This window comes from Aptenodytes forsteri, unplaced genomic scaffold (genome assembly GCF_000699145.1).
Source record: "Aptenodytes forsteri isolate BGI_AS27 unplaced genomic scaffold, ASM69914v1 Scaffold8, whole genome shotgun sequence".
Lineage (NCBI taxonomy): Eukaryota > Metazoa > Chordata > Aves > Sphenisciformes > Spheniscidae > Aptenodytes > Aptenodytes forsteri.
The window spans coordinates 3,362,081-3,388,670 of record NW_008796218.1 but is presented as its reverse complement, the minus strand read 5'-3'; the positions used below and the strand labels follow the sequence as shown (position 1 = coordinate 3,388,670).

General features: G+C 37.0%; 1 protein-coding gene across 1 annotated transcript in view; it reads right to left on the bottom strand.

Moving 5' to 3' along the window:
• Positions 1 to 23,248, bottom strand: part of USH1C (USH1 protein network component harmonin) — a 49,752-nt gene extending 26,504 nt beyond the window's left edge. The window contains 15 exon segments of the mRNA XM_019474508.1: positions 1,902 to 2,026; positions 5,023 to 5,088; positions 5,708 to 5,850; positions 7,712 to 7,768; positions 8,051 to 8,110; positions 8,528 to 8,612; positions 9,870 to 9,973; positions 10,743 to 10,800; positions 11,557 to 11,581; positions 11,684 to 11,795; positions 11,797 to 11,814; positions 19,982 to 20,120; positions 20,625 to 20,768; positions 22,816 to 22,883; positions 23,184 to 23,248. Coding sequence (XP_019330053.1) covers positions 1,902 to 2,026; positions 5,023 to 5,088; positions 5,708 to 5,850; positions 7,712 to 7,768; positions 8,051 to 8,110; positions 8,528 to 8,612; positions 9,870 to 9,973; positions 10,743 to 10,800; positions 11,557 to 11,581; positions 11,684 to 11,795; positions 11,797 to 11,814; positions 19,982 to 20,120; positions 20,625 to 20,768; positions 22,816 to 22,826 — 1,147 coding nt within the window. The 5' untranslated portion in view covers positions 22,827 to 22,883; positions 23,184 to 23,248.
• Positions 23,249 to 26,590: the final 3,342 nt, after the last annotated feature.

Sequence of the window (26,590 nt, the reverse complement as noted above, 5' to 3'; positions counted from 1 at the left end):
TTTTGTGCCCCTCACTACAAGAAGGACGTTGAGGTGCTGGAGCGTGTCCAGAGAAGGGCAACGAGGCTGGTGAGGGGTCTGGAGAACAAGTCTTATGAGGAGCGGCTGAGGGAACTGGGGTTGTTTAGCCTGGAGAAAAGGAGGCTGAGGGGAGACCTCATCGCTCTCTACAACTACCTGAAAGGAGGTTGTAGCGGGGTCGGGGTCGGTCTCTTCTCCCAAAGTAACTAGCGATAGGACAAATGGCCTCAAGTTGCGCCAGGGGAGGTTTAGATTGGATGGGGGGGAAAGGTTTTTTTTTGAAGAGTGGTTTAGATTGGATGTGAGGAAAAGTTTCTTTATTGTAAGAGTGGTTAAGCATTGGAACAGGCTGCTCAGGGAAGTGGTTGAGTCCCCATCCCTGGAGGTATTTAAAAGACGAGTAGATGAGGCACTTAGGGACATGGTTTAGTGGGCATGGTGGTGTTGGGTTGATGGTTGGACTTGATGATCTTAGAGGTCTTTTCCAACCTCAATGATTCTATGATTATGCCATCATCATTTCATTTTCAAGATAGTTGTCAAAAGAGCATGAACTGAAGAAAGTGATATGCAGAAAAATGATGTGGTAAATACTTTAGCCTGAGAAGGACTAAGTTAGATGTGAAAGGCATACTGGCAAGAAACAGATTTGTCAAAAGATCTAGGAAAAACACTTTTTAAAAGTTGCTGATTCTTAAGAATCTTTGGTTTTTCTCATTTTTGTCTAGCATCTTACTGTTGTTTTGCAACAATGGCTTCTGTTGCATTTTTTATCACATTCAATATATTAAGTTGTTTACTCCTCCTCATGAAAGAGAAGCAAGGGAGCTTCAAGACATTCCTACAGCCCCCAAAGACTGCCAAAGTAAGAGAGGACCGAGACGCTGGTGAAGAGATGAGGGAAAAGATCTTTAGATTTTTCTGAAAATTAGACATTGAATTCATTTCCTCCGAGCCAAAAGCAGGGATTCCATATCTATCTTTTCTAGTTAGAAGCAAGCATACAAAAATACTCAAAACCCTAATCTCCACACTGACTTAGAGTAAGGGAGAAGAAAAAAGGTAACAATAGGAATAGTACAAAGTGCATTCATTGACTCCAAATGAGACTGCAAATCTAGTATAGTTTTCTACTTTCAAACACCCCACCTCCCAAGATCTCTTCTCAAATATAAAAATGATGTTAAATTATTTGCTAATATGATTAATGCAGAAAGCTCAAAGCTAATTCCAAATAAAAGAACAAAAACAAACACTTGTCTCCCCTTCTTCATACCTTCATTTTCAAAAGTAACAAAACCCAATAACAAAATGCCCATAAAACCTATAATATTACTTATTACTGTATGTAATATTTTATTCACTGAGATGAAAGCACTCGTATGTATATAACTTAGCATTTGAATATCAGCTTATCCACATGGACATAAAAACATAATCACACGTCATAAAAAATGCAGCACTATTTCCATTTGGACATATAGTGGAAATCGGCACAAGTCTACTGATACAAGAACTGCTCTATGAAGAGTTTGACAAGCAAAACACTGAGCAGAAACAACATGGAAAGTAGCACACCAAAACCCCAAGCTAAAGAGGTTGATACTTCAGCCAATTTCTTAGTGAGCTTTATTTTTTTTCTTTTTCCTGCTGCTGATGATTGTTAAAAAACATGACTGGGTGGATGTAGATTTTGCAAGCTAGGTACCTGTTAAATAAGAGCTATTAAATTAATCCATCGCATGCTTCCAGCCTTCTGAAAATAACGGAGTCATAGCTAGCTTGGCTTGGACACAAACTGGTGATATATTCTATACAGCTCAGTGATGTGTTTGAAACAAATACTTTCCCTAGGAAGCAGATTGAAATCAATGACTTACTTTTGTGTTTGGAACGAGGGGCAGAGTGCACTTCTGCAGTTACAGTTTTTAGAGATTTGGGAGGTTCTTTAGGACCCCAGTCTTCTTCCCACTCCTTTTTAAATTTCTCTTCCTCTGCTGTTATCCTATAGGGGAAAAAAAAAAATGCAGCTAGGAATTCTGAGTATAAAAACAATAGCATCAATATTCATTACAATTAATTAGTTTTCAGTATGTTTATTTTTTTCTCTTTAATATAAAGCATAATAAACTGCCCCTTCCCCCAAACCAAATTCTTTTAATCAATCTAAGTTTCATTTACTAAGCCTACTAAGATAATTTGTAAAATATAATGTAACTGAGTAAAATATTCTTATTTAATATTGAGACTTCTAAAGCCAGTTATATAAACACCTGCACAGATATTAAGCCCAGAGTGATACACTGCAATACTGACTGTCACCCAAACTGAAGCCAAAAACCATCTCTCACCTAATAATTTTTCATTTTTGGAACTGGGAAGTATCTATTAGAAAAACAGTCAGTTTTAACTAAAAAACTAATTGAGAGAACATCTACCACATGCCTAAATCAGATCTTACAATGGTAAATTATACCTAAAAAGCGTGTGTCTTATTTCTATATCTTACCTGCATTTTGATGATTGCTTCCTATATAGTCCTAGGCTACACTAAAAAGTTACTCTTCTCAAAAAGAACTAAATACTGATGAGACACAAACCACATTAAATTCAGCATTCTGCGGAGGGGAAGAATTGTCACACTTCAGGACAAAAGAACTCATAAAACAAGGAAGTTACCTAGCAGGTACGTAGAAAGGCACCGTGATCACAAAAAGGACATTTTGAAGGAAAATTCAGCAAATCCCAAGTAGGTCCAAAAAACCCCAGCCATATAAGCTAATAGCTTGTAGCTTCATATATGGTGCCTTTACGTGATCCAAGATCTATTCTTGGCTGTAGCCTGTCTTGAACTGGTAAACTGATACATGGTGCCAAAATTTACCAGGCCTTAAGATATATATGATGCTATTTACAATTGGATTATCTTTTGCATCTCTAAATTAGCTAAAGTAAATTAAAAAAATATCCACATGTGATCAAGTCACTATTAAATCTGCAGCTGAGGTCAGTATTTAAATTTGGAGGCATAGTCAACAGCAGGGAACATTGGACAGAACATTTAGATTTGTTATTACATTTCATTTTAATTAAAAAAAAAAAAGGGGGTTACAATGTAACCTGAAATACACAGAGTTAAGGACCTCTGCCATTTAGGCACATTTGAAATTTTTTCCTAAAATGTACGTGGGATACTAATAAAGGACACAGTGACTTTATATAAGGAATTCCTGCAGAAAGGATTTTAAAAATGGAACAAAGGGTCATCCTCACAAACTGTTAATACAGGAAAGCATTATATTCTAGTGAAACTGCCTGTCTGCAATTGCTTATTAAATCTAAGCTTTACAATATGTAAGTTCCTATGCTACCATCCTCCCTCCCCTACACCAAGGAGATTGATGCTGACTTAGCCAGTTTGGGTTGTAATATGGGAAAACTTAACAAGTGCCTGAGCAGCACTTGGAAATTATACAAGGAAGTACAAAGACATGCTAGACCTTAGAATGAGCAGCCCTCAAGGCAGCCTAGTCATGAAAGTCCCCACTGAGTGAGTAAAGATGCACTTAGTTCAGAAGGATACTGCAGATAGCGAACATTCATTATAACAGACAGGCAATCTGTATTTGGAGAAAGGAATCATTCTTCACCTGTGATGGTCTGCTTTTATAGCAGCTTTCCATGGCTATTGCAGGAATTTTACAGAAGACCACAATAAAGAACAGGATGTTATCTATTCCCCAGGAATTAGAAAAGGAAAACATGTAAGAATTCATGCGTGTCCTGCAGTAGAGCCCAGTCAGAAGACTTTTTCTCTTGTGACAGCTGGGGAATATATTCCTTTCTGCACCTCACAGATTCAGAAATCCCTGCACTTTTTCTATCAGAGAATTTTAGCTAATACAGGTATATGAAACGGGATTTAAGTGAATGAATATGAACTAAAAACTGTTTAAGATGTCAAAGGTACAAAGCTGAATACTTCAGGGTCAATCTTACCTCTAAAAGGCTGCATCAAAACAGGTATTGTGCAATTTCACACTATCTTTCATGCAATTTCCCAATGTCATTTAGAAGGGAAATTAATTACTGTGATAACAACAACATATTATACTAGTTAATTTTAAAGTTCCAAATGTAAAACAATGCTTAAGTTACATTTATAGTACTGACCTTATGACACAATCTTTGAATGTCTAGTTCCTAGAATCACAGATTTTTAAAACCACAATAGACTGATAATAAAAATCAGATTTCCTGAATAAAATAGGTTATAGAACTTCCTGCTTTCAGTGCCACAATTTTAATTTAATTAATTCTCTCCTTAGAAAAGCAAAAGCCAACTTAAAATTTATGACTGAAATCTCTACTCAAGACAATTAGCATCACATAGCCCTTATTTTAATCTAAATCTATCTAGCTTTTGTTTTCAGAACTTTGATAGACTGAAGAAGCTATTGAATTCCACGCTGTGTACACTCTTACAGATCATAAACAAACTACCTGTTTTTTGTTTTGTTTTTTTTTAAATATAAGCAAGTGGATGTGTCATCAACCCAAGTGTTGTTTTCCAACTCTTTAGTCATTCTTCTCTGTTTCTTCACTGATCTATTTCCTTGCAGTATTAATTTCTTTTTTCTGTTAGAATTAAAGGTAGCGGTTCAGTGACAACAGAGTAAACAAGTTCTGAGGCACAGAACCCCCTTAATCTTAAGTTTCTCTATACATTTATAACATTTTTAACATAAGCACCCAGCTTCAATTTCACACTAATTTTTTTATCACCATAATCCTCATGTTTTCCAGGTGCTGATTTTGAGATCAGTTTCCCATTCTGTAACTGTGGTGTACTTACTCATATACATTGGACCCTACATTTAGCTAAATGAAAACATATACTATTTTATTAGAAAAGAATACGCAGAATGTTTTCAGCCAGATCTAATATATTATAAGGACCCTTTTTCAGGCAGCGTATTGCATATGTAGGTTTTTACTTACTGCTCTATTTCTCTGCGATATCTCTCTTCTTCCTCTGCAGCCTTCTGGGAAATCTCCAGTTTTCTTCTATAATAAGAGGAATTAGGACAAAATGATAGAAATAATATTTTTTGAGTAAGAACTTGCACAAAGTGTGTCAGCATATAGTTAGTAAAAGATACAGACAGTAAATACATATGCATTGGGGAAAAATGCTCCTTTTTAAAAGTCATCTTTAAGATACCAAGGGTTCAATATACTTTCATAGGAACCCTGAGGACATTCATGACCATCTGGATAATAAAGGCATATCATCTATTTAACTCTAAGTCACTATCTCCTTCTGAGACAGTTCCATAGTGTATTATTGTAAGAGTATAAAATTTGTAACTGTCTTGCTAAAAGAAGAAAAAAAAAAAGGATGAGGGAATGGCATCAGGAAAATAACCAATATCACACTGAATCATAGTGGTATGACAAGTCAGGGAACAAAGTGACCCTTCTACTCAAGATGTGTTTGAATGATACCAGCTTTGAAAACCCAGAACATCAAGAGCACCACAGGCTAAGGACTTATGAACAAAGACTCTGCAATAGCAAAATTCAGTTAATCTAAGTTGGGAATCTTCTCACAGCTGTTCCTGTCTTCCATGCCCTTTCCAAATCCTAGCAAAAATTTTCAGGCAATCCTATACAGAGTCCTTACAATCTCTCTTTTTCTTGCTGCTCTTTGATGATTTTGTTAGTCTCCAACGCAAGCCGCTTCTGATGCATTAACTCCTGGCGTTCTTGCTCACGGAGACGTGCTTCTCTCTGCCTTTCTTCTTCAGTCATGAACAGCTCCTTTCCCTGCAATCAGAATCGCTACCCAAATCAGTTATGAAAGTCTCATGAACGTAGTTCTAGGAAATAATTCAAAACCGATTACATACTAGCACATCTGCCTTTTCCTCAGATTACTTTTTCTGAGGAATGCTTTCTGAAAGACCCTGGAAGTTCTGACCACTTTATTCCAAAGAGCTACTCCAGTTTCAGTCTCAAAGTTATGATGTGCTAAACACCTCAGAAGAAGCATGCAACTACTTAAGTCAGCACCGACAGTGTAGGGGTCATGCCAAAGGCATGCTCAGTGTGTCACCCAGAAAAAACTCCAAATTATACTTTCTTGAAATCTAACTGAGCAATGCAATGCTAGAGAACAGCACATTGAATGAATCCCAATGTGGAAGACAACTACACAGTTGCTGCATTTTAATTCTCTTTTGCCTGGCTGCTGTGGAAACGTACCATCATTCAGGGAACCCAAATACAGGGAACATACATTGCCAAAAGGTTATATAGTTGATGTGTTTCAGTTGGTTTTGTTCCCGTTTCGTTTGCTTTATAAGTAAGACACAAGCACTATTTTCTATTCAAGAAAGGTATTTCCATGGTGCTATTTGTGGAATACTGAGAACATTTATCTAATTTTCATTACTGAAATTACAATCCCATGTTAATTAGGAAGGCAGAATTTTTCATGTCTCTAGGCTCAAAGTAGACAGCTCGAACAAAAACAGCCAGTGAAGAACGCCTTTGCACCACAGTCTTTGCTGACCGAAAAACAGGAGTAGAGGAACTGTTTCCTTTTGCAATCTCTTCTTCAGTACAAAGATGTGTACTGAGGAAAAGAGAGACATGCAAGGTGAAGTAGGGTGGAGCAGAAGAGTTCCATAGCAAAAATTCACCATTTTAAGGATGCAATCCTAGTGGTACATGCTGGAGTAGATCCCATCTTTTCTAACAGGTGGTAACATATCTGGGAGTTGAATCTAAGTCCGTAGGATGTTGAGTTCCTGGAGCTTAATCAACTAGTCTGGAGCATTTGTTTAAACAATGTCTACAATGCCTTTGGACAACTGCATCTTTTGTTACTGTAAGGGTAGTTTAATTAAGCCATGAATTCCTTCACATAGCTACACAGTATACATGAGCCATTAGGAAGTACCTTAAATGATTCATTAAGTCTTGTTTTCCCTATTTAATTCAGTTGCAAGGCAATTAGAAAATACCATCTTTGATTAGTCTATGGAACTTGAGTATCCTTTTGTATATAACTGTACATTTTACTATACAAAGGATTAAAAGCAGTAAAAACATTAAAACATTTATTGAAAGCCACACTGAAGTCAGTGGAAAGATTTAGTTAATTTCAGCTGGCTTTAGATTAGGGCCCAAAGGCATATAGCTCTGCTGTACAGAACAGTGGAAATGGAAAACTGAACAATTTTCAGTGTGTTGATACACTAAAGAGATCAGATGAAGAGTTACACAAGGAATTAATTTGGAATAAGACTAAGACATCAGCTATTCACAAGGAAAAATTAATTCACTCCAATCCAATTCACTTTTCATGTTTCAGCAGGAGCAGTTATCTATTAGAACAGAAGCTCTGAAACATGAGAGACCGTTACAATAATGTTAATTTCCATGCCTTGTCAAGGGAATGGTTTTGCACTGGCCCACAGTCATGAAACTGTTAGAGAATACTGTGGATGGTTATCAATAAAATAATCAAAAGCCACTCAACACTGCCCTGGCTTGACAGAATTTAGTGGTATAGACATTATAATGAAACACAGCTTTTACTTCTTATCTATTTATTTTTATCATTTATTTGCCTGCATAGTAATTTTCACAAGTGTTCTGCTTTTATACATATACTACTTACAGCGCCTGCTACCACGGAGATAGTCAAAGTACGACTACTTTTGAGCACTCTGACAGCCTGCAAATTAAAGCAAAACAAAAATCAGTTTGAATTAAGTGATAAAAGGCATGTATATGTAAGATGAAAGATGCTGGTTGTCAAGGGTGGAATTTCCAGAAGACCCACTGGAACTAAGCAGGGTGGTAGGTATTCAAATCTCCAAATTCCCACGTTCAATACACAACCTCTTTGGTTAAGTAGCCTGATATCAGAACATATTTTTTTCAGCCAGGAAAATCAGACAGATGCTTAGTAAGCTGACAACTACGTATTCGGGGAATTAGGAAGACTTGATCTTACCTCTTTATGATCCACATTAGAAAAGTCCACTCCATTTACCTCAACAATCTGATCACCAACCTAAAGGAGTTAATCCAAATTTTAGTACAGATGCTAAATTAGTACATATATTAAACGAAAACAGAAAAAGAGATACTCTCTAACTTTCTTAATACAATAATCATGGGCACTGGCAGAGTGCAAGGGGAACAGCAGAAACTGGGCAGGCCTGCACATCCTCCCATATTAGCATTTCCTATTGCCACTGTTTGAGACTGAATACTGAGCTCAATGAACTATCGGTCTGACCCAGGAGGGCACTTCTCACGTTCTTAAAATTTAGGAAACTCACTTCATTTGAAATGTAACCACACAGTATTTCTTTCCCATGGAAAAAAACCCACAGCTAGTGACTTTACAGTGATCCAGAATCCTTGAAGTAGTAAATACCAAACACGATTTCCTTGAGGTACCTACCTTGGAAGGTGGCATACTTACCTCTAAGCCTACCTCTGCTGAAAGAGAACCCGGCTTAACATTGCTGATAAAAATGCCTGGTTTTTGTGTTGGACCACTGGAAATACTGGTGTAATATAAAAAATAAACATTTATAGGATAATATTTATAGAATAATAGAGTGTAATACCATGAGAAGTCTTAGTTGTCTTCTCATAATTTGTTTCCAATTAAAGAATGTTTTTGTGGTACTAGCCTTCTCTGAAACAAACACCAAAATTTGCCAGTACACACACAATGGTTTATCATCCTACTTTTCTATCCTTTACACCACAAAACTGTGATTTAAGAAAAAGCTAAAAGAAAGTATTCAAGCTTCTGGATTTTTCCTTAGATGTTGAAACTAACATAGTATACTGACCTACACTGTCTAAGGGACTAGGACACTAACGACATTGGAAATCAAGCATGTAACACAATGAAGAATTACTCATTTCTTGCACTTTTACTCACTGAACTGCAGTATACTATATGTATAATACTATGTTATTGTTCAGGATTATTTATTAGAAGCAAGAAGGATATTTCAACCAAGGGCCAACATCTACCCTGGAAACTTAAAGCTGCAGTCTAAGCTGGGCCCAAACACCGCAATGATTTTTGTAGATAATATATCCAGCAGGTGATGATGAACCACCCCGCCAGGTTTGTAAATATTTTTTAAAAAACCTTTAGACTTTCCAAATAATATGAAAGAAAACTTATGCTTTAAAAAATATTCTGTGCAGTTCAATCTTAGTAACTTCAACTGTATATTCCTAGATAGGTAAGAAATCCTACAATATCCCTTCTATCCCAGTCTCCATAACTAGCTGCAAGGACAGGAGTCTGAGAAGCATCTGTTAATACTTCCAAAAATCTTGCAAATTCAACATTACTTTTAGGAACTGGATATAGCTGTGTGACCGCTTCTCAGTTCTGAAAAGGGTAACAGAAAGCAGTTGAAGTTCAGAGAGTGAACCTGACGCTGGACAGCGCTGGAACTTGCTATGTCACAAAGTAGCATTTAAAAGTATTTTAAAATGTAAAAGCATTTAAAAGATCCAATTCCATGACAACTTGTATTATGTCACTTTCAGCCTGCTCTTATTTTTAAATTTAAAAGCTTTTTTTTGGTTTTAAGTCAGAACTTGTAACACAGGTATTTATGCTTCGTCTAATGATACATAATGTGGGCCACAGATATCCTCCTGTTCCAGTTCGCCTTCCTAATCCAGCGTGGATCTCCATTTTCTCCATTGATACCATATCAATGAAGGATGGAAATAACGGCCTTGGATGTCTCACTTAAACTAGTAACATTCAATAAGAAATATGTACCCACCTGCATCCCATGCCTTTTGTACCAATCAAGCTAATGAAGACTTTCTTCTCTTTATTCTCTCTCCCTCCAGAAGAAGCAAGACCAGCAACACTGCCCTTTCCTTCCTGTAGGGGATTAAAAAAAATGTTGCAGATGTTACTCTGTGTTGAACTCGTATCAAGACTATTATAAAACTTCATGAAGCCAGGATCAAACCCTGCCAACATCAAGATAAGATTTCTCTGAGTTCCTACTGAAGATGAATGTGAAGTACAGTCATATCAGTGGAGCTGCATGGCTGAGGTGAAAGACTGACCTTATCTTTCTACTTGGAGAAGATCATTTAAATAGTCAAACTTTGTCTTCAAAAAAGGATGAAGGAAAATTAGAGGAAAGTGATATGGCAAAAATAATCATTTAGATGTTTCCTGACAAAAGAGCTGGAAAAATACATGAGAGAGCTCACTACTTAACAAAGTCTTTCTTCCTGAAAGTAAAAGCACAGTAATTGTGGTCTCTTTTTTCATTGCTGCAACCCACAGAAGTCACTTGCATTCATACCTGTCATTCCTCCACTAACATAGCTAAGATAGACCAAATTATCTGTTACAGATTTATACAGTAGTACTATAGCCTGGTAAGTTAATAAGCTCAAGCAAAGTAAAGTACCAATTAATGAGTAAAAGATATTTCATTTGTATCCTGCCCTTTCCTTATTTAATGATTCTAGAATCATTTCATATCACAAAAGATGTTTGTCCCAGAACCCTTGTAACAAGACAGTGCATCATAGAAATACATACAATAACTTCTGTGATAAGGTCAGAGGAGAAAGTATTTCAGAACCATTACAGATTTCCCAGAAAACATCTTAATAAAATATTGATTGCTTACCCCAGAGTCTGACACAAACTGGTCCACATATTGCCATTTAAGGGGTTCATCTGCTGAACTGGAAGGAAAAAGTAATTTAAAATAATGGGGACAAAATAAATGTGAATGTATTCAAGAAGCTACTTCAGAACGTGGCCTCCTGTTTTGCATCCACAAGTTCCTTTGGATACCATTCACAACAACTGGTTTATTTTCCAGCAATTTAAATAGAACATCAAACAAGCATACAATTATTTAGGCTAGTAAAGTTGATCAAACATAAAATTGAGAAAACCTCTTCAAGTGAAACAATTTTGGGAAACTGCGAAAATAATCATAACAACTTGAACTGCTTATATAAATGTCTATGCAGAGACACACCTCCCATCATCAAACATTCCACTTAACATTTCAACTTCTCAACAAAAATTGGAAGAGGACAATAATTTGAAATTTTTCTAAGCTCTGAAGCAATCATCAAATGTTACGTACAGAAAGCAGCAGTGGAGCTCTCTGTAAGCTAGGTGCATTGATAATGAAATTTCCAGGTAATATCCACGAATAATGAGGAAATAGAAATTGGTTAAATTAAGTAGGCAACTGGCATATAAAGTCAGATTCATCAAACAAGACATCTGCCTGTTTATCACAAAGGACTTGATATTTTAATCAGCTACAGAAATGCCCATTCACACATTTTCAAAAACACAGATAAACACAGAGGTTCTTTGGATATTGAAGAGGCTATGTAAAAATGATTTACATTTTTGTAAATGTAAATGTAAATGATTTACATTTACAAAACCTAATTTGTTTTCAAAGTAAATACCATTACCTTTTGACAGGTATCATGCCAATATCTGAAAAAGAAAAATACTCTGTTAAGTAACACTTTCTACAGATCACTAGCAATCTATTAACAGCAATCTTTAGTGATACAGGTGATTTTTTGTATTACTTACATCTTACTTTTAGGGACACTATTTTCTTCGTACGAATGAGGTTTATGACTTCTTCATGTGTGCATGACGAAATGGAATATCCATTTATACGAAATGGAATATCCATTTATAAGAACTATCTCATCTCCAACCTCAAAAATGAAAGGGAGAAGAAAAACTAGATTGTAAATTAATGTTAAAAAGTTTTTAAGCAATGATACAAACTGGCAATCATTTTGATGCAAAGGTTTGATAATGTTGAGTCCTGAATACTTTTTGAATTTCAGTTAATGTCCAGAGCAGATTTACCTGTATTTGTTTGAACTTAGTATTTAACACCAAAAGGGCAGACTAATGGCCAAATAACAATTTTATAAATAATATCTAGTGGAAAGCATAAAAATGAGTCTCTACACATCAGACTTGTACTCCACAGATTACCTTAATTACAAGTGTCCGTATGTCAATTCAAATAATTTCGGAGTGACTTTCTTCCTTTATACTTCAGCAGCTTAAGTTTGCTGTTACCATATGTTCTCTGAGATACCTTCTTAACTATTTTGATCAACAGGAAACTAAACTTGGTCTTATTACCTTGCCTGATTCTGGATTCAGAACAATGCGTTATTTTAATGGAATTTACCTCCATTTCAGGTGCAACATCTGATTAATTATAGTAGTCATGTATAAGCATAATGAATGCTTATTCTGGGATGCAGTAGCTTAAGTCACTTGGATCACCTACATTAGTTACAAAATTGTATGCTACTCGTGTGACAGATTTTCAAGTGTTTCACAGCAGCAACCCATCATACGCTATGGTTGAGAAGATGGTACCGCCACCCTACTGTGGCCCCTAGGCTGTGGCATTCCCCCTGTTGTGTGACACGAAAAAAAGTGAGAAAACTTGAGACAGAAACATAGAAGGAATCTCCCACCAGATAGAAGGCAAGTCAATCACTTATTCCCAAGCTTACTCAGGCCTCCATGTGTATGCAATATATATGTATTTGGGCTCCATGGGTGACAGGGAGCATAGTCAGCTACAGAACAGACCAAGAACATGCACTCTGAATAGCAGAGAGAAAACTAGTGTTATTCCTGAGGCAAATTTAGATGAAGATAACTTGACTGAAAGGACCAGTAATTTGTACTGTGTCCTCCACCCTAAAGGATTGGCTCTGGGTCTCTGTAGAGATACAGGCCTTTTTTTATTACCTTCCAAACCTACGTGCATTTTGTCTCACAAATTGGGTATACAATGGACCGAAAAGCAATTGGAATTTTCTACCCAGGTTTCACCTGTTGTGCAAGAAAAGATGTAGGGGGTTTACTAATAGGAAAAAAAAACCAAACCAGGTATTCTAGAGCAAAAAAATAATACTAGATAACTAAGTGCATACTAGTGTAAAAGATAACCCTCATTGCCAGTGTGTACTACCTGCCTCAAAAGACTTCAATATTGTTCTGAACAAATCACAGAAAAACATATCAGAAAACTCTCATGAAGGAATGAGAGCAGAAATACAAAACCAACTGAACTATCCTCCGGCATCTTTATATTAGTATACTGCACCAAAAAGAAGTAACATATCTGGAAGCAAAAGACTGTAGAAACAAATCTATGCAGTGCATTCAATTTATCGCCAAGACTCATGGTCTGATCCTAAAACAGGCCAGCTTTACACAGAAACTACATATGTCCTGGTATATAAATTAAGTACAAAGACCATTCTCTAACACTGAAGATAATTCCTCCAAAGCAGGGTGGCTGCATGTAACCTGCTCTCTAGGAATCACCCCTGGCATGTATTATCACCTGAACTGCACACTGGGTACCACACTAACATCTATCAGCAATCAAATGGCAGCACCCCAAGAATATTCCCTAGCAGTGTTCACTAGTGTAGAACAGACAGGGTGCCATAAGCTTTCAGCTGCTTCTATAAAATTTCAAATCTTATTCATCAGAACACACAAAAGAACTAATAGGACGAATGTTTATTTGGTGATAAAATGACAGTACATCATTGGAAAGCTTTTATTTCAAAAGGTTTCCCTTCCTCTAATACAAATCCAAATTTGATATGATGACTAGACTAGAAATTTCCAAGTTTCTGTGAACTCTGCCTAATAATCCCCTTAGCTAGGTAGACTGAGAAGGAATCAGTGATGGAGACATTGCCCACTTCATTTAAGGTTGTATCTTATTAGCTGCTCAAGATCACACTGAAAAATGCCAGGCCCTGGCTAGAACATCATAAGCAAAGACTTTTATGTACTGTGAACCATGTGTCATGGCTGTGTGAAAACTAGTGCATACTCTTTTCCATTAGGCAATGCAAATCAATCCTCTGCACGGTAGGATATACAAACGATTACCAGGAAATGGCTTTAACAACAAATCATCAACAACACTTTCTTATATCTCTGTACTTTGATCTCCACAAGAACAAAGCTTTCACTTTAAGTTTGGAAAAGGTCCTTATACTACAAATTAAGAGCACGATTTTTTACAGTCTTAGTGAACATCTTTATTGACTAAAAAGTCTAGGGGAAGAGGCAGGTTCATCATAACACATTTGGTGAAAGTTAGTTAATATAAAGACTCTGGCTATACTAGTTCTGATCTGGGGAGAACTTCCCTTTCATCCACTTGCTTTGGGACTGCCAGTGCACCAGCCCCTGGTACCAAGATCAGTTGTGAACACACTTTCAACTGCTGCTGCAGAAGATCAGAAGAGTTAGCTCTTCCAGAGTGCAGGGGGCACAGAAGAGTCACCAGGAACAGAAAGGGATGAGAAGATTCATTCAGCCCTAACCACTCAGGTGGTGCAAAAAAAAAAAAGTCATTGTGCAAAAAACACTATCTGCTTACAGAATTAAAGACTTCATTGTAATATTCACAACAGTATTACAATAAATATCATAATCTTTAATGCGTTTAAGACTGTGGAAGCAATTGCCACCTTAGATAACTGTGACCTAAATTTTTTTAACAGGTTTTTTTTTTCTTTTGAGCCAGATACTTCTAGTCTCCCCTTTCCAACGTTACTGTTCACTCGAAGGATAGAAGGTAACGCCACCAGTCTTAGTCGGACTGAGCAAGTGATCTACTGTGGCCATACAGACTAAATCATACAGTGTATCCACTGTTTTCTCCATCACACAAGTTTGATGGGAGTATCTGTGCCTGAAAAAAAGTGAAGAAGTCACAGTCTAGCTCACTGAGGACTAGCTTCCTTGTACCTTGCTGACAGTTTTAGGGAAAAAATGGGCACAGCTGGAGACTCCTCCTCTGGCACTGCACAGCTCAGCACCAAAAGACTAAATTTGCATCACCACATTTATGTGAGAGGAGGGAGTGAAACTGGAAGTCGGAATTCCTCAATATGGCCTATGTCTTAGAGACAGTCACATTAACACACACTGTAACAGGTCTACCCTTTGGTGACAGGACATTGGGCATGCCATCACCTTCTGCCTTTTTTCATATGTAATAAGTATTATCGAATCTTCCTACTGTGATCTGTTCAGCTAAAAAAACCCAAAACCAAAAAAACAACAAAACAACAAACCACCTGCTTATCTTTTTAATTTCTTTCACAAACTTTTCTACTGCTTCTGGGAAGTGCCATATGCTCTGCAATAGTACACAAAACATTAACAACACGTCCACTGTACCAGCATAGCTCATGTAGTGCAGGGTCCTCTCCATTGAACTTAAATATTTCTATCTGACATAACACAGCGTCAGAAGACTACAAAAGCAAAGAAAATGCAATATGTGACTGTCCTGCAGGAGAGAATACATTTGCAGAGGCAGAACATGACTGTGGTCCCCAGCCCCTAACCAGTGGGGCTGCTGCTCCACCTGCTGGACATCCAAAAATCTCACCCAGGGTAATGGCCTGTGTGCAATTTGCAGCACTCCTAAGAGCTTGACTGTTTTCATTTAACTCAGTCAGATTTTTAGCATGAACTTTAGTAAGAGCAGAAATAGGTCAGTACCGAAGGCTTTTGAACCTACAGCCTGTGGTAAAAATACAGAATCAGGCAAGGAAAAGCACATGGGGTCTGCAGTTTAGTGTCACACCCCTGACAGCTCTCACTATGAAAGAACACTCACTTGACCAAATTGTTCCAAATGTTCAAAGCCACATCCATCCACCCACACACCCCACAGGCCTGGCAGCCGTGCTATCGCACTCCTCTTTCCCCTGCTAAATTCTAAGCTAGTTCCCCACCCCAAACCCAAGAACTTAGTCTAGAGCTGTTCCATTGCCCTTGGTGCTTCAGGAAATCCTTTGTAACTAATGCATTCTTAGGACTGTTATTAGCACTGGCAATGTGACTGTACTGCCAAGAAGCAAAATGGCTCAGAGATAAGTCAGAATTGTGGCACTGTGCATAAAGACTCTATATCCTCTACAAACCATAAAGACTCTCAGCCTATTTAGGATTCTACTGGTTATTCTAGGAAATGGTAGGAAAGCGAGTGACCTCTGCTTTTCAAAGGAAGGTTGAGTTCCTCAATAGTAAAACGCTCAAAAAGCTTCCTCCATTCCCATCTCTGGCCTTTCTCTTGGTTACTCACTTGCAAAAATACCATACATTTGCATATAACTATTTAACCTCAGGTATGCAATGTTGACCTCATTTGATCTACCTAGACTTTTCTGTTGATCTTACGTATTTGTTGTTGTTGTGGTTTTAGTTTAGTTCAAGATTCCTCCTTTACTCACATCTTCCACATCATGCAGGCTATAACAGACCATGGAGCCTGGGTTTGCACAAACACAGCTTTTTAAAAGGGTAACCTAACCTACTGTTATTAACTACAATGCCACAACACAGAGAAACATCCCAGTTTTAGGACTGCAAATGGCAGTGCTGTTTATGAATCTCCATATAGCTTCTGTATCACCAGAACTAGTGTTGCTCTGAGGATGACATCATTCACTAAGCGAGTCATATCTGTTAGTATTATATCATCTCCCTAAGAGTCACACACTTACAAAATTATAAATGCAGCCAAGAGCATATTTTATTTTTTCCCTCCCATATGGGAATGAACTTTTCCCATATAGATATTTTTTAATACTCCTCTTTGCTGAGCTTCAGAAATGAAACAAAAAGACAGTCTAGTACTCTTCACTCATCCTAATGACATTTCTGTTACTGACTGACAATGTATGACTGATGGTGCTTTAGAAATATGCCAATCTAGGCTGAACTACAGGAGATGTAACAAACTGCTTCTCTTTAGGACACTTGAACAGCTTTTCCTGCAAAAAAGTGTCCATACACTGAAGTAATTAATAGTTGTTTTCATATATTTTGTTACTTTCATACTGGTATCACTGTATACTAACCTTCTCAATCAGAAGCAGTAGAGATAAGTCTGCAGGATTGAACAGAGTAGAACAGTAACAATTACTTTGTTATTATATATCACTGTTTCCCCTTTCCCTATCAAACAGGGAGATTATGGACTTTCAAAAGAAAAGCTGCAAACCTAACTTTTCCCCAAGTAAAATGCCTACTATTTGTAACTTTTAACATAAGAAATATAATATTTAGTGCTTCCAGGAAATTGAAGGGTTTTTACATAATAGCATCACTGTTTCAAATTTCTCATTTTGTATACTTCTTCCACTTTCATCACTCATACCAATCTCCATCTCTTTGTATTCAGCAGAATCCCCACAGACATAAGTATCAGAAAGCAGAGGAAAAAAAACCACGAAGTACATTTTTTCATGAAAAGACAGAACACTTGCCTTTTAGAGAAACGATAGTTAAAAAAGGGTCAAAACTACAAATGCCTCAGCGACCCTTCATGATTATTCAATCATTTTAATGTAGCTTGGAAACTACTTCAAGGAGAAATCATGCAAAATGAATTTGATTTTTTTTAAAAAAGCAGCAGGACGTAAAACTGATAGTATAATAGAAGATCATTATACCTTTCTCAGGCAGCATTTTTGGGATAGAAAATGTGTAGAGTTTTAGATAAATAAAGCAGGTGGGTGAAATTTCAGAAGCAGTTGGCTTTACTGTGAGACAGCAATTTAGAACAACGGGCTGCCTGTCAGCTCTTGTTATTCAGTGCGGTTCAGAAAGTGCCTAGTGCCACCTATTATGAAGGCACTTTAGGCTGAGCTTTAACACCACATATCAAAAAACAGAAGTCAGACAGTTACATGAGCTGCGAAGCACCATCTGTTCATATTAATACATATAATCTAACAAACCCATAGTCAGTCTCAAGCGTATTTCCCCCTTATTGTCCCTACTTTGTCTGCCAAACTCCAACCACATTCTAAGTTGCAGTACAATTTGTACAACCCAGCCCAAAGATCTTTTACAATCCCATTCACTGTCACCAACATGTAGTACGATGGCCTCAGTCACAGAAAGCCAGTAGGGCCTTTTTGCGTACTGAGAAAAAACAAAAAATGACATCCTTACAGTAGCACAACTGAGCATAACTCCTTATCTATCGATCATGTCAAAACATTAGTCTGAAACAAGCAGAGAAGCAGAGCTTCAATACAGCATTAAGATGAATGTACTAGCATGACAGTTTAAGACAGTGGCTATTAAGTCCTTTATTGCTCAGCATCATTAATGCCTTCCAGTATTTTCCAGGAGATGTTTTCAAAAGCCATGTAAGTGACTGGTCTTTGTCTTTTTCTCAGTTTTCTAGCAGTGGAGGAAGGATGCAGCTGGAATCTCTCTACTGAGCTGATCACAATCCAGGAACAACTCTCTTGTCTACACTTCCCATTCTCACTGTGTAATGTAGTACACAAGGTACACAAGCTTTTGTAGTACAAACTCTGGGAAGGTGCATGAACGCCCTTTTCTGGAGTTACCCACTGGCAAATCCCATGCTTAAAAGTAGGCTACTGACACATCCAGCACAGTGTTTGTGGTATCCTATGCCACCCTCTCAATTCTAACTAAATACAGAATTTGTGGGGGTGTATTCCCTGAATTTGTGGTTTTGTTCTAAGAAGGAGCTTCTAAAAGCGTCTAAGGAGCCGGTCATGTGCTGGTCCAGAGCAGGCTGCCAGAAGACAGAACTAATTCAATGGTGATTCTGAATTAATGAATGGGATATATAGGTATGAATGAACAAAAGGGCACGTGCATGCATGCAGAGAGAGGAACGCTTATTCAAATTTTAGAAAGCTCTCAGCATGAATTATACAAACATGGTACCCTAACTTTGACTGCCTTGTCGACACAGAGCTGGTTTGTTTTTTTTTTTTTTTTAATTTACAAGAGTGGTGGGGTTACCCTGAAGCATATCTACAAAACACATTAGTTTAATTAAACACTGTAATGAATCATGCCAGTCTAATACATTTTGGACTAGTATTAAATATAATCCTTAAACATCAATACTTCAGCAACTATTTGCACTCAACAAATTGAAGTTAGCCAGGCATATCAGCCTTTCTACTCAGAAACACAGACCTTTAATACACCTTATCAGCTTCAAAAAGCACAGAAAGATGCAGACATTTGCCATACCAATTGCTCAGTTCTCTCTTCACTAAGATCTATACGAGCAAGAAATGACACACTCAAAAAAACCAAACACCCAAAATTTCATTAATGCAAATTGCATAAGTACTAATATAGAAAAAATGTTTCTATAGATAATTATTTATGCCAATCTTTTTACAGTTCATCTATTTAAAATTTAGTCACTGAAAGTGCAATTCTATGCAGTACAAAGGATACTGGAAATGGTTAAAAATAGGTTCTTTCTTTTATGTACTTCCATTGCATAAACCAAAACCCCCACAATTTATACATAAAGTTCAAATAAACACTTCATTACACAAATTATATCTGTGCAAGATGGCATTAACAGTTTTAGTATTTATATGCTCTGTTTTACATTTAATCAGAATTTGGCAACTTAAAACACTCTTCCACAGTCTAGTGAGAGATCTTTCTTTCCATCTGCTTACATTTAACTGTTGCTACTCATGAAGTATAAACACTCCAGAAAGTCCTTTTATCTTAAAAAATTATCATATCCCAAATATGAAAAAGGTTTACATATCATTAAAATTGGTGAAAAGAACAATTTTAATAACTTGATTCACCATTGGTATAATGGTATTTACTATGGCATCATAGTAACTTACATATTTTATGAATTTTATTACAAGAGACAAAGAGCACCTTTAGCAATAGCTATTTCTAAACATTAAAGAAAATTCTTACTGCCTGCTTCCCTAACATTGTAGCAAAAGGCTTTCTGCAGCACAGCAGCCATGAATATAATTTTCTTACCTGAAGTCCAACATTGTCTGCCTGTCCTCCTTTAACTAACTGGGAGATGAAGAGGCCACAGTTAAATTCCACTCCACCTCTCACACTTATTCCAAGTCCTTCAGGATGCAAACGATCCAGTCTCACCTCTTTCAGCTTTCTGCAAAAATGGAAGATACTTGGCTGTTCAGCTGCATAACACTTCATGGCAATAATGTTTCAAAGTCACACATTATTTTTCTCTTATAACATTTAGGCATGAAAAAAGCAAGTTGACTGAAGTTTGGATGGATGTGTGTTAGCTAAAGCCATCAAGTATTTTTCATAAGAAAAGACACCTGCAATCATTGAAGCTGTCTGCTTCTAGAGGGTTAGAGCTACAAGAATTTTTTTTTAATTATTAAATGCAGGAAAAATGAGAAAAGATTGTTTCGACTGGAAAGCATATTTTTTTACTCCCTTACCCTGCTTTTACTAGATTAAACTACTTGGCAAACAATTTCAGGTAGCTCAAAACTGTACTTCTAGCAAATATAGTGAAAGTAAAAAAAATTATGCCCAGCTCTACACAGGTGACTGATATTTTAATCGGAGTTTATCTGAAAATTCAGTCAGTATTTCCTGCTTGTATTTAAGTTAGCTGCATTGTTCTGCATTCTCTTACCGTGATCTTTTGGGTGTAAGCTGATCGTATTCCACCTGGTGTTTTAATGGGATAAGTGGGCGGATAGCATCAAATAGAGGCAATCTGCTTGGTTCATTAATCACAAGTTTTAGGTCCCCCACAAGCACTGGGAGATTCATAGATCTACAAAAACACAGTGAGAAAACAGGCACAGGTAATCAACACATCAACACAAAGCATCATTTAATAATTTGCTGTACACATGGCTTCAAAATTTGCATGTCCCTTCAACCTATTAAAAAAGTTATTTATGTAGATATTGGTTTAACCAAAGCAAAATAGCCTCTGAGAAAGCAAGCCTTCTGTAAGCAAGTTTGACGGTTGGACTCGGTGATCTTAGAGGTCTTTTCCAACCTTAATGATTTTATGATTCAAAGAGGAATAACAACTACCTCCTCCAAAATAACTGAAATGTCCTATATATTGCCTTTATCTTTTAAGGTCACACACATCACTTTTATAGACTACATCTTTAATTCCATTCTCAAAGTCCCCAAAAGATTTATGGAGCCGTTTGGAAGTAACTTTCCAGATGAGATAGACCTGCCTACTAGATTTTTGTTTCCTTTCTGGTTACCAATCCTTCTAAGTGAATCTAGGCTACAAGCTTCTTCCTCTCCTGAACTTGAGGGACTGACAAATTGTTTTGATCCAGGAAAAAAATCATGATAATCAGTAGTTAGAGCAAAGACTTGGTTTAAGTTTTAAATTTTTTTTCAAATCAAAGTTGAAGGGCCATCAACCAATAAACAAAATCCACAGAAGTTAAACTGCTGTGAACACCTGTTTTATGAGAGCTATGCAAAGTAGTCTCCTTGATATTGTCAGCACTGAGATAGTTATAGGTCTAGAAAATGTACTTCGTTGCCCAGCTGCAAGAGTAGAGTAAGAGCTCCCTAAGATTCAGCAGAGCTATTCCTACACAACATCCAGTTAAACTTAGTCTATATTATTTGCTGTTCCCTCTCTTACAATTTACGTTTCCTGGCATACAATATTTCTGAGGCATATGCACTGGAAATACAGATCGGGAATGCATATTACATGGGATTAGAGGTCAAATACTTTTGGAAATGCTATTCACAGCGAAGCAGACATTAAATGTTAACTCCAACAGCAATTGCACATATTTTTTCCCTGGAATACTTCATAATGTGTTCAAAAAAGTGATACATCGTCAACATATGTTCACAGAGATATTGAAAATTTTGCTCAAGTCATTGCAATTTTAGAAACTGAAGAAAAATTACTATATGCATTGTTAATTGTGTAACTGCAAGAAGATTTTAAATAATTAAAAGCTACTGAATCAACTGGCTTTCCAAACAACAGGCTTTATGAATGGAAAAGCAATTAGACAGACCTGAGTGAAACTGTATCAGATATGTAGCTGAATACACCCATAACTATAGCTCAGTGCAAACATCAGATGGAAACATCTACATTTCACTCAGCTGAGATGCTATTAAGATATGAATGGAAACAAAGTCTATCAGAGCCACTTGTCTATGATGAGTGGAAAATACATTCTCATCTTCTTTGAAAAACAATGGATCAGATGCTGATCTCATTTGCAATGATACAGGTCCTAAGCAACTGTGGTTTAAATCAGTTTGGCAAAAGGATTGGTAATAGGCCTATCACCTTACTATTTTTTTCCCCATTATGTCATAATAAGCCAGAGCTGTTAAACATGCCAGATTCCCAGACTAAATTTTTTCAGCTTTCAGATAAAACAGTTGCAACTTTTTATGTGAACAGTTAGCAAAAATCTTTGAAAGGCAAACTCAATGAAAACTTCTGTTGCAAATAAATAAGCATCATTTGGAAATACTAATGAATTTGATTAACGCTCTCTTCCTGTTTCCTAAGAACAGTTTTATCATCCAGATGCTTTCCCCCGCCCCCGATATGAATCCACCAAATTCTTTTACAAAACTGCCAAGTCATAAAACCAAAGTAACTTTATGGGTGATTACAGACATGCTCCTTCCTTGTCTGCAGGCTACGCAGTAGAAGTATAAGACTTCATTAAACAGAATAAAAACTATTACTTCAACTACTTTTCTAGTAGCACATAGGAAGACCACTTAAAATTTTGAATATTCACTCTTTACATTTAAAAACATTAGTAAAATTCTACACAAACATATATAAAGCTAGATCTTACTGGTGGTACATCCGCAGCACATCATAAAGGTAATCCTTCTCCGCCTCATTGTCAATTAGTAGATTAACCTGAAAACCCAAGGACATTATTGTAAATCTCTGACTAAATAGTCACAAATATTGAACATACAAGGCTTTCACAAGTTCTTAAGTCATAAAACAAAGATTTCAATAGGGAAAGACTTTTCTGGGTTTTTTAGATAAACACATTTTTGCAATAGAGTATTACCTCACAATGTGAAACTTATAATACTAGTTTTAGAAAGTCTTGTTATAACAATTGGACAAGGTGGTAAATACTGATATATTCTGTATGCTAGATTTCCCCTCAGCAGTAATATTATTACAATAATATCATATTTGCCTTACCTGATAATCACTGTACTGTTGAATAAATGTTTTCAGAAACCTTTTTGGCCATTCATTAATATAGCACATGCTGTCACAGATAAAACCACCACACTGAGATATTATAGTCTATGTTCTGTCATCCAAACCACTGATTTCAGGATCTCACTTCTAACATTATGCAAACTGCTACACTTCTGTTCCTCTCTGCTCCAGCTCCTAACTGACAGAACTCGCTAGTTATTCTTTCCTCCCCCACTAATAGTACATTTACTTAAACCAGTGTCATATTACTATGCCTGCTCTTGGATAATTACAGTAAAATAAAGCAAGAAAAACCCCAAGAATTCTCATATGAGGAGTTCAATTTATATTCCATGACAGTGAGACCCTCCACTGATCTTACTTGCAGTGAGAGGTCACATCACAGTAGTTTTACATTTGGACAAGCTTGACTTTTAGGAAAACAATTTACATCTGACCTAAAGGCTAACATTACTGTAACATGAAGTCTGAGGACCAATTCGCAAACTTAAAGAAAGGCCCTTTGTTTCTAGGCTTGCAATGGCTTGCATTATATTCTAAACTAAATACATGCTTCATATTCCCTTTGTCCCTTTTGGTTCTCTAAAGCCAGCAAGACTCGACATACAGGTGGTTTCCTATTACTTGTCTCCTCTGGAAAAAGACACTTTCAAAACACCTAAAGGTCAAAAAGCTACATGCAGGACAAGACTGCTTGACAGTAATACTAGTGAGTAAACCAATTTCTTCACAGTGAATTTCAAAACACAAAAGAAAGAGTCTGCCTTAAAAGGAAATAAAATTGTTGTAATCAAAACTGACCACTTCACCAATACTGTACACAGACTCAAGGCAAAGTGATACATGTAAAACTAAGTCAAACACCCATTTTTCCCTTCCCCATCAGGAAAAATACAACATATAAATCAGCTTCAATTCTGATATACAGAACTCAATCCCTAGTGCTAGCTAAGGTACTGTATGAGTGGTGTCTTGTAAAGAACATTAAATGTTTAAGCACATCAACCCTACGTGGCAAAGAGCAAAACCACCATCATCTCTTCTCCTGATTGGGAAAGTAACCAGCAACAACATTACATTTTTCTTCTGATATGCTAGCTGATGGACACATCCCCGCTCCCTCTCAGGAACTGGAGGACAATATCTAAATTCTGCTGTTTCTTCTCACACAACATTCAGTCTTCCAATTTGATTCCTGTACTTCTCACCCTACACCAGCAACTTCCTCATCCTCTGACAAAAACAACCACCCAGGTGACTTCTTATATATTCAGAATGCTACAGCTGGGTTAATCCTCCTGGGCCACCTCTCTAATTAGGTCATTCTTCTCATGTTGCCTTCTATTCCACCAATTATCATTTTATTATAGCCACCTGCATCTCTCACCATTTTCCTAATTCATTAACTCCTTGGGACAGAGTCTTACTGTACACTTTACCTAGGCTCATCAACAGCTTCTAAAAGCGGACTTTAATTTCATAAATCCTAAAGATCATGCCCCTGCATGTTAAGGGGGGGAAAAAAAAAATCAGTGGTGACATGGTAATTTGGATCAGAGAAGTATTTTAGTACCTATTTCTTGAGAAAATAACTGTGGAGATACGGGATAGATGATTTCACAGTTTTTAAACCAAGAATATTAAAAAAACCATCTGGACAGAGTCCTCGGCAAGCTGCTCTAGGTGGCCCTGCTTGAGCAGAGGGTTGGAGCAAATGACATCCAGAGGTAACTTCCAACCTCAACCTTTCTGTGATTATTTAAGGGTATCTTCATAGTAGTTGTATAACTTACAATCCTAGAACACAAATAAAGAGTTGCTTATGCTCTATTTCTCACTATATAAATTGCACTGTTTTTCATAGAAATTAATATGGAGTCATCACAAAAACTACACCTACACACAAAAGAAAAATTAAATCTGGCAACAAGTCTACATTCATTCAGTAGAATAGAAGTTATAGGGGCAAAAAAGCACTTTTTGGTGTGGAAAAAGTTCAGATTACAGTAATGCACTACTGTAGCTCTAGCCCAATCTGTCAGCTTTCAAAGAATAATATAAAGTTCTAATTAAGCTACACAACCTTTGAAAAAACTATTGAGGGAAATGGAAGAACTGGCCAATATATTTGCATATATTATATATTTTGCATTGCTGCTTGGTTAATAGGGAGTACTGATTAAAATTACTAAGAAAAAAAAATACGAAAGTGGCAAATCATTGAGGAAACTCAGATTCTCTGCTGAGCATTTTCACTACTTTGACACAGGAAAAAGTAAGTATCCAAGATATTAAGACTGCCACAGAGGCCACTAGAAGCAGGATGATATAAAATAATTTAAAGGAAAGACCTGTTCCAGTATCCTCTAACTCAGATAAAGTTTTCACTCAGAGATGCATCCTACTTACTTGCACCAACAAACGCTGACAATAAGTCTTATGTTATCAGGGGTGGGACTAGAATGATTTATGAATTATAGCAGCAATGAAAGGGAAAAGGTTTAAAGTTCAAGATGTTAACCATCCACCTAGGAACAAGAGTCTTTATAGATATGTTGCACAACCCACTGTTGAGTTATACAGTAATAGGTAGCAAGGCAGAAATAACCTGCTACATGGCTATAGTCATCACTACGGAGCATCCAGGTCCTTAATGTTTTTGAACTTCAGTTTGTCATATAGGTGTTTTTTTGCAGCCCCTCTACTTCATCCTAACAATTCTTTAGTTAATGGCTTCATTACCAGGTGATACTTCTATAAAACACAACATTACACTACTTGGAAGAAATTCCATTCCCTAGCTGACAAAAAAAACAAAATAACCCCAAACCAACCACAACCTCCCCCACAAAAAATCCCCACAAAACAGTACTGAAAACTTTAGTCTGAGAGAGTCCTAAATGGCTACACAAAAACACTTCTCGAATGTGTAAATCATTTCCCCCCTCCTTTCCTTAAATGGAGCTTTCTGAGCTTACTTTGCTCATACAATTTTGAACTCTGCTGAGCACTTATTTAACTGGGTAAATGACAAAATGAGGTGCCAGGCAGATTGAGTCGCTCCATGTATCAAGTGCATTTGCACATGACTGCACATGCACAATTGCACTCGTGAATGTTAAGGTGGAACTGAAGTCTTCTGAGCACCGGCTGGCAGCGCGCAGGGCTGCGAACGCGAACTGCCTGGGCCTGGACTTCAGCACCTGCACTTTTGCCTTCCCTGAACTTGACCGGCTGCAACATTTTTTACATGATATTAAAATAAAATAAATTGTATCAAGCCCTGAAAAAGCTCATGCATCGGGGAATGTTCTTTCTCTTCTCTCCCTTCCTTTTTAAGGGTTTTAAGTTTTACAGCCACCCTCTCACAGGAGGCTGCCACC